Below are 12313 nucleotides of genomic sequence, written 5' to 3' on the forward strand. Positions count from 1 at the left end.
TTGCCTTCAGGTGGCCAAAAGCGTTCTCCACAACCCTTCGAGATTTAGATAAGTGGTAATTGAAAATATTCTCGTGATCCTAAGCGGCTTGGTTATAGGGATAGGGCTTCATTAGTAACGGAGTAAAGCGAAACGCCGAGTGTCCAAGAACTACAATTGGGACATTAGTGTCACAAAGTTTTTCCGCATTCTCTTTAAGCAGAGGGTTTTGCAAAATTCTTTTCAAGTCGCATTTTTCAAATATTTGGGAACCATTGCAACGACAAGGTGCTCCAACATTAATGTACATAAACCTATATCTAAAAAAAATGTTTTAAGTATTTTCCAAAACATGCATATTGTTAACTTACCTGTAGTCTACGAGGGCTAGTAAAACCATTGAGTACCAACCTTTGTAGTTGAAATAGTCAACAGCATCAGATGCGGAGGGCCTAATCTCAATATGACATCCATCTGAAATAAATTTTATTTGCATGTTATGGGTAAAATATTTCAAATTCATAAACTTACCTGCTGCGCCCAGACATTGGGGAAATCCAATTTTTCTAAGAAATGAGCTGGCTAAATATTTAGGCGATAGTATGTCCCACACCGCTCTGCAAAAGTCTGTAAGGATAAAACATGCAGACGCTTTGGAAACCCCGAATAGTCTTCCAACTGTTCTGTATTCAGCAGAAGAACCAAGGGCATACAAAGCGATAGCTAATCTTTTTTCTAATGGAATACATTGCCTGTATGTAGTATCACGTTTGCCAATGTTTGTTAGCTCATTACATACAATTTTCGAATGATTCCCGACTCATTCTGAAGCTCTCTTTGAAGAATTGGTCACTATTGAAAGCAACGTCGAGCTCCCAAAAATTCCCGTGCCTTTCCTACAATACAACGTCAAGTGGGAATTTTATAAAATGATGTAATTGCTTACGTGTTTCCACAAACGTTTTGGACTATTGTTATTTATTACAAAAACCAATAAAGAATTTTGCATTTTTATCTCAGTTAATATTTTTTCCAATCTAAGTTGTCGTCTTTTCCGTATTTCTGCCAACTTCTTATTACTGGCAGCAATCTGCATAATCAAGTATACAATCGCGTTCTTTTGTTTTTCTTCCATATCTTTAATTTTTATTATTTTTTCTTTTTTAGTTCACGAGTAAAAATATTGATTCACGAAACTTTACAATTCACCAAGAAGAATACAAATACAACAAATTTGACAGTTGATAATCTCATTTGCCTATGTAAACGGGTAGATTATTGATGCCCTCATGCCCTCACAAAAGTCACCAACCTCACTACAGTGATGTTTCTCACTGTAGTGAGGGTTACCTTATTCTGGCGAAAATTCAAAAGCTCAAATGCTCACTATTCTCACAAATATCTGTGACGTGTGAAAGCAGGCATCATAATACAAAACATCTATGTTTGTTTTGTTTTGCATATTTGACATTTTTTAAAATATTGAGAATTGAGTGTTATTAGCATGGAGGAACTCTTATTTGTATATGCGGCAATTGTTGAGGAGGAGGAATCGGGAGGTAGGAGAAAAATTTTAAAGGGTTTGCGAGACAAAAGCGATCCCTTTACTATGCAAGACACTGCATTTATTAACACATTTCGATTCCCAAAATCGCTATGTAAATTGCTGATAAGTGAATTGGAGCCGCATGATGTGCAGAAGTCAAATATTCCTTTTGATCTGCGTTTCCTGACGAGTTTATATTTTTACGGGCATGGCTCTTATCAAAAATGCGTTGGTAATAATTATATGCTCTCTATGAGCCAATCCTCAGTATCAAGAGCTCTGCACTTTATTTCAAAACTAATTGTTGATGTTAAGGGAAGTGAAATTTATTTCCCTTCAAGCGCGCAGGATGTGTCAGATGCAAAGAAGGGGTAAGATAAATAAATAAAAATAAATATAAATAAATAAATAAATTTTTTCTTACAGATTTTACACGAAATTTGGGATCAAGGGCACCATCGGCGCAATCGATTGTACCCATATTGGGATTGTTTCACCCTCAAGCACAGACGCCACTACTCCTCTCTCACTTTTTATGAACCGGAAAGGATTTTACAGCCTTAATGTAGAAGCAGTACGTAATGTTCTATATTATACAAACTATTTACCAATCTTTCTATTAATACATATGTATATATTTGCATTTTTGGCAGGTTTGTGATCATCGACTTCTGTTCACCGCTGTCAACGCGAGATATCCCGGGTCTTGCCATGATTCTGGTATTTAGACCACATCCCCAACATGTATGCACCTCACAAATACCTATAACACGCAAAGTGATTCGTGGTTGTTAGGCGACCAAGGATATCCATTGGAGCCATGGGTGTTAACGCCAGTCGCTGAACCTTCAAACGCAAGGGAAGTGCGTTACAATAAGTTGCACGCCAAAGCACGTAATACCATTGAAAGGGCCTTTGGTGTTTTGAAGTCACGATTCCGGTGCCTCTCAAAACACCGCATTCTTCATTACAGCCCTGAAAAAGCGCCTTTGATTATTTACGCGTGTACAATTCTTCACAACATATTACTGAAGCATGGTGTGGCTGCAGACCTTGGCTTCGAAGAAGTTTTAGAAGAATCACAAGACACCGAAATTGTTTTCGAAAACTCCAATTTTAGGGAGGGTGCTAGAGTAAGAGAACGTTACATTATGTCTTTATAATATAAATATGTATGTTAGGGTGATTCAAAAAAAAAAAAAATTTTTTTTTTCGATTGGTACTCGGAAAAATGGGTTCCTAGACACCTCTAAGAAATCTTCTCCAAATATGAGTTTTTAATTGTAACGGGAAGGTCCTCCGCCTAACGGTTTTCTATTTTTTCTTATTATCAGATAGAAAAATTTATATCTCGCTTCCAACTACTTGAAAAAATATCTTGTTAATTAGGTTTTGTAGGAAATTGAATGCTCTAAAATATGGTCTCTTATGATTTTTTCGTAAACACAACCGTTTAAAAGATATTAACGGTTGAAATTTGACTATTTTTGGAAAAATTCTTTATTTCTTATTATTTTTATAACTCAATGAAAAAAAATTATTATGAATGATGAAACACATAGTTTTGTAGGAAATTTACTGCTCTATAAAAATGGTCTACTATGATTTTTCGATTAAGTTAAGCGTTTACGAGATATTCATCGTCAAACATCAATGCATATTAGGGTGGATCAAAAAAAAATTTTTTTTTTCGTTTGGTACTCTGAAAAATAGGTTCCTAGACACCTCTAATAAATCCTCTCCAAAAACCTATTCATAATAATTTTTTTTCATTGAGTTATAAAATTTATAAGAAATAAAAAATTTTACCAAAAATAATCAAACTTTAACTGTTAATATCTTTTAAACGGTTGGGTTTACGAAAAATTCATAAGAGACCATATTTTAGAGCATTCAATTTCCTACAAAACCTAATTAACAAGATATTTTTTCAAGTAGTTGGAAGCGAGATATAAATTTTTCTATCTGATAATAAGAAAAAATAGAAAACCGTTAGGCGGAGGACCTTCCCGTTACAATTAAAAACTCATATTTGGAGAAGATTTCTTAGAGGTGTCTAGGAACCCATTTTTCCGAGTACCAATCGAAAAAAACAAAAAAATTTTTTTTTGAATCGCCCTAATGTATGTATATATTTCCAGTGGCGTTATGTACTATAAATATATATATATAAATATATATACATATATGTAAGTTACTTACTGTCTCTGTACATTTTACTTCCTCTAAGAATGAATAAAAAGACATCTACATATGTTTAAATAATTCATTTTATTTTATTTAATTTTTTTACATTTTTATTTCATTTTTTACATTTTTATTTCATTTTTTACATTTTTATTTCATTTTTTACATTTCTATTTCATTTTTTACATTTTTATTATTATTTATCCAATTTTTGGGACAACTTAGCCATAACCTCTGACAGGGAGGTTAGTGCCTGTGTCATTTGAGTCAGCACCCCTGTCATCTGCGCATTTTGCTCTACAATTTGCCTTTGTAGAGCAATGGCCTCCTCCTCTCGCTTTTCTCTGTCCTCCATTTTCTTTAGCACTGTTCCAAGCATCTTCGCTGCAGTCAATTTTTCGGGAGGGATATAAGAAGGCGATGGCATAGAAGAAGATAATATGGGAGGAAATAAGAAAGAAGATGGAGGTGATGGTGAAGAAGAAAAATGAGGTGATGGCGAGGAAGAAAAATTTATTGATAAAGCAGGAAAAGCTGGAGCAGGCGATGTGACTGCTAGTGAAGATGCTGGAACAGGCTATGCGACTGTTGGTGTTGGCGCTAAAGCAGGCGATGCGACTGCTAGTGAGGGTGCTGGAGCAGGCGATGCGACTGTTGGTGTTGGCGAGGAAGCTGGAGCTTCAAGTGTATTTATATACAACGGCAAAACCTGTAAGTATAAAACGGACCAATTATTGCCTCATGTAATTAAAAAAAAATAAATAGTCCGACAAATATTAAATTAAAATATTACCTGATGACCCAAAGTCGCAACACCCAGCAATCCATCTACCGCTGCTGCCCCAAATGTTGTTATGGCTTGCTCCTCGAATGGAGTCATTCCACTTATCGGAGGGCCTCCACCAGTCGCTTGCGCATGTGTTTTCAGTTTGCGCGCTCGCGATCGCAACTGGTGTTTCCAATGCATTAATGACTATGGAAATATATGTATGTATTTTAATAATGTGACACAAACACAAGCATTTATTAACTTACCTCCTTCCACTTGGCTGCCGACCGAGTTGGGCCTCTTAAGGCATTTAAATTGTCTGCTAACTCCGACCAAAGTATTTGCAGCCCTTGAGGGTTGGTCGGAGTTAGCTTCCCGCGTTGCAACTCAGGATGCTGCTTGCAAAACATTATGTAATGTTGCAGCTGCTCCTGAGTTGTTCTCTCCGTTTTTGTATGCCTAGGAATATATAAAATTATTGTATACAGTATACTCTCGAAAAGTAAATCGATTGGTATTTTGGGTAATTTACTTTTTCGAATAATTTACTTTTCCAAATATATACATAAATTATCTGTTTTTATAATATTAAATGCATTTTTAAACTTAAAAAATTCATTCATTTATTTGCTTCAATAAAACATATGGATTTACATGAAAAACATATTTACATTTTCATACATACATATGTATTTACTATGAAGAGAAAAAATCTTGAATATTCTTTTGTTTTTTTTCTTTTGCATTATATTTTCTGACCATTTTTGTACGACAATTCAAAAAGTCTGACACCTGATTTGCATCGTTTTCATTTTTAAACCAGTGGATCAAGTTGTTTACGCTTTGAAATGCTTCCCCATATGTCACTTTGGGTTCCTGGCTGACTTCTTCTCCATCTGAAGTGTCTGACAAAATTTCTATTTCATTAGCAGTTTCTGTGTTTACTAAAAAGACGCGATAAACAAGAAAGTAAGTGTTTTTGCAACATCGTAAAAAACGCTGCTTGCTTCGTTTCGAATTTTTTATCACACTCTCTGAAAAGTAAATTAAAAAATTTACTTTTTCGAGGTGTATGTGTAATCTTTTTGACAGCAAAAAGCTTTTTACCTCACGTGGTGACTTTTTTAAGCTTTTTTCTTATGAGGTTTGAGCAAAAATAGCCTCACAAATTATGCCTCACAAGAAATCTCTCAAATATTTTTTTTCAGAATAGGGCTGTAAGTTCATATGTAAACATACTATTATAGCACAACTACTGAAAAACGCTACTACCTCCCTTCCTTTTCCTTCCTCATCGGCAAAATGTGTGAACAGTGAAAAACGTGGTAAAAACGCAGAAATCAGCCACCTTTGCTTTGTTTTCATTTGAACAATGTTGCCATTGCCCAATACGCATATATAGTTTTGAGCACATCTTTGTTTTCAATTACAATTTTTTACAATATGAAATATCAAAACTGAAAACAAACTATTAAAAATAGTTTACATATTTATAAATAAGAGCATTCGACTCTGATTTTGAGTTATTTTAAGAAAATTTCAAACATATTGAACAGATTGAATTATAAAAGTTGATAATTACTGCAGTATCTAGATATTGGCAACCCTGCGTTGTGAGAGAGCAATCAGCTGCCACGTTTGCCGCGGCAAAAATCCAAATGTCGTGAATTCTCACGTCATCCCACGTCAAAGAGAGAAGTAGTAGCGTTTTTCACTGTTCAGTTACATTGCGCGCCCATAAGATAGGTCGTGCCTGCCGACTCGGGCCACTACTTTACGTTTTTCACTGGCTGTGCTATTAGTCTGAAAATATTGCCTCAAATGTAAGACCTGATAGTTAGCAGGTCACAAAATTAAAAAGAACTCTTGTATGCCATTTTTAATACCTATGTATATATATAAAAGAAAGTTGTTGTTAGTTACATCATTTATAACTCAAGAACGGCTGAACCGATTTGGCTGAAAATTGGTGGAGAGGTAGCTTAGGTAAGGATAGGATACCATTTATCTCTTTCATCATCGGCTGAAAATTGGAAAATTTAACACAACATTTGCGTACAGTTTTAAACAGTCATTAAGTTGTATTATACCACGCGCATCCCAAAAGAATGATATCATAAGCTTTCCAGTCGACTTTTTCCTCTTTCCTCGCCTGAGAACCGGTTCATAATGTGCATGTGTGATTGAACTCCAGTGGAAAATGATGGAGCTATGTTTCTATAAACACACACCGACGTTCGGTTTTATTACAATTAAAGAACACTCAAACACTTCTCAGAATCAGTTATTCATTGTTTTGTTGCATTATGAACTTGCGAGGCACCCACTTTGAACAGAGTTTTCGCCTCTTTAAGGCATCATTGTCTTCGCTGCTCATTTCGCCTGTTTCCAGCTTAGCAAATATCTTTTCAACAGTGGATTTCCGTCATCATACAAGTAGATATTAATCGATTGTCGGTTTTTTATAGTTTGTAAGCAACTCACACACGAAAACGTTAAAAATAAATAAATTTTACATAAATTTCGTAAATATTATGAAACAAAGTCAACATATATTTTTATTTTTATTGATAATTATGTTTTATGACTATGTTATAGAAAATTTAATATTTGTTATCGACATTTTTGTTTTCATTCAAGTGTAAAAACATCTCTGAATAATGAAATGTAATACATTTTGTGACTTACACTTACAGAATAGCAAAACCACCTCAAGTCTCAAAAATTGTCTCTAGAGACTTCGAATGCGAATATCCCAAAACCCTTAAGTCCCTGGCAACCATTTATATATAATTTTTGTTTTTTATTTTAAGGACCTTTTCTATTCGTACATACCCATTTTAACCATCGAAATCGGGGATGCTATTCTAACCGAGCAATTCTGTAGAGACAATTTTTGTTACCTGAGACGATTTTGCAATTCTGTAAGTGTAAGTCACAAAAATCTATTACATTTCATTATTTAGAGGTGTAATTACACTTGAATCAAAATATATATGTCGACAACAAATATTAAATTTTCAAAAAAAAAACATAACTACAAATAAAAATTAAAATATTTGTTGAATTTGTTTCATAATATTTACGAAATTTATACAAAATTCATTTATTTTTAACTTTTTCACGTTTGAATTGCTTACAAAATATAAAAAAACGACAATCGTTCAAAAATTCGAATATTTCAACAAGCTATTTTACTACATTTAACACACTTAATGCACATTTTTCACTTAAAATTTACACTTTTTGTAGGATTTATAAGGGGCCATACATAAATTACGTCACACCTTTGAGGGTATCATTCCGAAGTGACATTGTGTGACAAGGGACAGGGGGGTTCAAAAGCTTTATGACATCACATTTCAAAAGACAACGACGGAAAGTTTGCTCCATTATTACCACAGATATTATTAAATCTCCAAGCATCATCCCATCTGAAACAAGTTCCATATGATGGTTATTGCCCTAGTGTCGAGTCATACTTATTTAAAAGATCGTATAGCAAATGTGGCCTATATTTTTTCAAACCACCAATCAACACAAACAATCACATAAAAAACAAGAGCTATTACCTATCGCGAAAATTCGTCCTCAAAAAATTGCGGCTAGAGGTGTCCGAGAGATTCTCTGTTTAATAAATGATGACGATGCTTTATGGATGGAAGAAGACGATGTTCCTGACATCCAAATTCAGAACGAAAATGAAGTGCCTGATTTACCAGTAATAAATGATATAAAGGAGTGGGTCAAAAGTCAATGGACACAAGATGATTAAGTTTTGTATTTTTAATTAGCATAATTAAGTAGCAATTCTTTCTTGACTAGTCATTCGTTGCCTCTGTACTTTAATATTTAACTAAATGTTGCTTTTATTAAAGATCATTGATTAAATATAAGAATAAATAGAATAACCTGTTTTTTTTTATTTTTTGATAAATCCATAAAATTGGAAAATGTGTGACGTCACGACAGGGGAGGAGTTCAAAATGTGACAACTTGTGACAAGGACGGAGGGAGGGGTTAAAAAGTCCTTAAATTCGTGGGACGTAGTTAATGGATGACCCCTAAGCAAAAAATCTATATTTTAAAAATCACTTTTTACACTCGTAGTGAGCATAATTTATGTGCTAACAATTATGAAGAAATGGAGAGCTGGGCGCGATTCCGATTACTTTGGCGGAGAGGTAAAAGAGACGTATTTCCGTATAAGTGGGGTATGTGAGAACAGGCGTAACTTCTCCAGAAAGGATCGAAAAGAATGCAAAAATAACTTGTAGTTTTTAAAATATTCACGATTAAAAATCGAGATTTTGTACTAGTAACACATGAGGATTATTCTGTTGGCTTTGCAAAACTCTTGCATAGTGCACGAATTGCAGACATTTCAGCATGGTGCAGCGGCACAACAACAAACACACGCAGAAAATTATTTGCAATGGCTGTGAAATATGTCAGACCAAAACCCATGTTTATTCTTGTGTAATGACACGTAAATAAATAATGTCAGCCCTGTGCTAGTTGTCCTTTTACTTAAATACATATTTTGACGTTAAATTAATGAGGAAGGTAAATTTTAAATAGATTTTATAATTTCTATTTAAATTATACAGATTTTTTTACAGTTTTTTTTTGTTAAGAATGAATTCACAATAGCCATGCACAATTGTCATTTACAATGAATTGACCGAACCAGCCGATCATATATCAATAAATTCTGCAATGGGTGATCTCGTGCCCTTGTATATTTCGGTATAGGAATTTTGCAATCTGCAATCTTGCAAGAGCAAGAGAATCCCACAATGGTATTTCTCTATGTTTCACTACGAGTATTAAATGTAATTTTTAAAATAAAGATCTCTTAGATACACAACCTGCTAAAAGTGTAAAATGTGGACTTATTTAAAATTTAATAGTTTAATTCAATTAATTTGAAGTAAAAATTTGAGTAAATTGTGTTTAATGTGGTAAAATAGCTTCTTTAAATTTTAAATTTTTGAAATGTCGAATATCTCGTAAACTAAGCTTTTGCGGAACCGGAATTGTGCGGAGCACTGCCATACGATAGTAAGCACATATGTATGAGCAATCCGCTGAATTTCTCTATTTCGATATAATTCCTCTTTCTTTATTTAGCAATCTTAGTTCTAATAATACCAAGTGTGTCTATAAATTATATTTCATATTAAAATGTGTAGACACCGCTTACGCGATTCTTCTTCTTCTTAGTTGGCGTAGAAACCGCTTACGCGATTATGGCCTAGTTAACAACAGCGCGCCAGCCGTGTCTTCCTTCCGCTACGTGGCGCCATGCGGATATTCCAAGCGAAGCCAGGTCCTTATCCACCTGGTCCCGAAGTGTAGATCTTCCTCTTCCTTTGCATCCCCCGGCGGATACAGCGTCGAATATTTTCAGAGCTGCAGTGTTCTCGTCCATTCGGACAACATGATCATAAATCTTTCGCAAACCCTTTCTCTCTAAGGTCAATTCTCGCGACGTCAATTCATCAGTTTTTGTCATCGTCCAAGCCTCTGCACTATATAGCAGGGCGGGAATTATGAGTGACTTATATAGTTTGGCTTTTGTTCGTCGAGAGAGGACGTTACTTTTCAATTGCCTACTTAGCACCTGTTGGCAAGAGTAATCCTGCGTTGGATTTCCAGGCTGACATTGTTGGTGGTGTTAATGCTGGTTCCTATGTAGACGAAATTATCTACAACTTCAAAGATATGACTGTCAACAGCGACGTGGGAGCCAAGTCGCGAGTGCAACGAACGTTTGTTTGATGACAGGAGATATTTCGTCTTGCCCTCGTTCACTGTCTTCGCGAAAGTACTTCAGTCACCCTGGGTCAATCCAGAAAGGAGAAAATACAAACAAATAATAAGCGTTGAAAATCCTAGTTTTCTGCATAATTGTAAACAATCTAACCTCCTCAACGGTGAGTGTACTAAATTAATAAATTTAACTAAAATATAAGAAAATAGAAGTGAAATGTTAACTTATTTCAATGCTTAGAGTGTATATTTAAGTTATTATTAAAAAATGTTGATGTTTTAATCAGAATATTTTAATAAATATAAGTGTTAGAAACATTATTTTCGTATATTCCTCCTCTAGAATGCTCCCCTATCCGTACATACCCCATTTTTAACGAAACTTTTTTTTTACCCGACCGCCAAAGTAATCGGAACCGTGCCGACGAACATGGGCGCATTTGGTCTCAAAAACCGGACAAAATTATTTAAAATGATTTTATTAATATAAATTAATAAATATGCATGCTTAAATATAATAATACAATATATTAAAATAAAACAAGTAAGGAAGGACTAAGTTTGGGTGCAACTGAAAATTTTATCCGACCAACCGACCAGAATTTATCTACTTTTGCTCATCCCACATACTACTAATATGCCATATACTCAAAGAAATGTTCCCTCGGTTTCATTTAGGTACCTTACATACAATCAGCAATCATTTGGAGCAAGATCAAGTGGATATCCGAAAATCTTGGTAATAGTTATATAGGTGGGGGGTTGCGTTGGAGGGGTCAAGCTTTCGCGCAATTGTATCTATTTTAGGCACAAAGATGCACTGTTATGAATAAAATATGTTCTGCAATTTTCATTGAGACTTGACTCAAATATTGGCTGATATATTGCATCTAACATAAAGTGACCTAGAAGTTCTAAAATCTTTATATTAGGTATCTGGGGGATCAGGAAAATATTGACCTGATTCAACCTATTTTTGACATATTGAAATACTATTGTCAGAAAAGGATTCTGTGTGAATTTCAATTTCATATCTCCTACATTGAACGATATTTTCGGTTTCGGTATCAGGTTCACATATTCGGTACCTAGGGGCTTGAACAGTTTTGGATGGATTTAGACAATTATTGGTCGAAAGGTGGCTTACTTTAAGCAAATTATTACCGCGACATTTTATTCCGTTTTAATTATTAATTCTCTATTTGTGTACTAGAAATTGAAAGAATCAAATGCAATTTTAAAGTGTTTTATATGGGAAGTAGGCGGGTTGTAGTCCGATTTCGCTCAGTGACACAGAGTGACACAGGAAAATGAAAATAATGTTACGTTCCAAATTTTGTCGAAATCAGTCAGTCGGGTACCGAGATATGGGATTTCACCAGAAAGTGGGCGGTGCCACGCCCATTGTCAAATTTTCACACCGGCTCCGATAGAGCCCCCTTACCATCTATATACCACCTGTATAAAATAAAATAATTAAGCAGGATTTCGGTATTTAATTAAAAAAAAAAAATAAATAAAGCAGTACCCGTTTTATGGAACTGACAAACTTTTTTCAACGAGTTTTTTTAAAAGGGGGGAAAGAGGACTTTGCTTCTCAGTTGCCTACTCAGTCTGAAATAGCACCTGTTGGCAAGAGTTATCCTGCGTTGGATTTCTATGCTGACATTGTTGGAGGTGCTAATACTGGTTCCTAAATAGACAAAATTATCTACGACTTCAAAGTTATGACTGTCAACAGTGACGTGAGAGCCAAGTCGCGAATGCGACGACTGTTTGTTTGATGACAGGAGATATTTCGTCTTGCCCTTGTTTACTGTCGACCTATCTGCTCTGCTTCCTTGTCTAGTATGGAGAAAGCAGAACTAACGGCGTGGGTGTTGAGGCCGATGATATCAATATCATCGGCATACGCCACAAGCTGTACACTCTTTTAAAAGATTGTACCTGCTCGATTAAGTTCTGCAGCTCGAACTATTTTCTCCAGCAGCAGGTTGAAGAAGTCGCACGATAGAGAGTCCTGATACTGACGGAGCTTTGGATGTTGCTCAACGTCA

General features: G+C 35.0%; 2 protein-coding genes across 2 annotated transcripts; one reads left to right on the forward strand and one right to left on the reverse strand.

The window, feature by feature from the left end:
- Positions 1 to 668: 668 nt before the first annotated feature.
- On the forward strand, positions 669 to 2684 carry LOC125776726 (putative nuclease HARBI1). The gene is made up of 3 exons (XM_049450277.1): positions 669 to 1896; positions 1952 to 2099; positions 2179 to 2684. The coding sequence occupies exons 1-3, from the start codon at positions 1484 to 1486 to the stop codon at positions 2251 to 2253; spliced, it is 636 nt and encodes a 211-aa protein (XP_049306234.1). The 5' UTR covers positions 669 to 1483; the 3' UTR covers positions 2254 to 2684.
- A 1213-nt stretch (positions 2685 to 3897) lies between these two features.
- On the reverse strand, positions 3898 to 5584 carry LOC125776755 (uncharacterized). Its single transcript, XM_049450309.1, has 3 exons — positions 4748 to 5584; positions 4506 to 4685; positions 3898 to 4421 (listed from the first exon to the last, which is right to left on the reverse strand). The coding sequence occupies exons 1-3, from the start codon at positions 4889 to 4891 to the stop codon at positions 4290 to 4292; spliced, it is 456 nt and encodes a 151-aa protein (XP_049306266.1). The 5' UTR covers positions 4892 to 5584; the 3' UTR covers positions 3898 to 4289.
- Positions 5585 to 12313: the final 6729 nt, after the last annotated feature.

The sequence above is a fragment of the Bactrocera dorsalis genome, chromosome 2, assembly GCF_023373825.1.
Source record: "Bactrocera dorsalis isolate Fly_Bdor chromosome 2, ASM2337382v1, whole genome shotgun sequence".
NCBI classification, from domain to species: domain Eukaryota; kingdom Metazoa; phylum Arthropoda; class Insecta; order Diptera; family Tephritidae; genus Bactrocera; species Bactrocera dorsalis.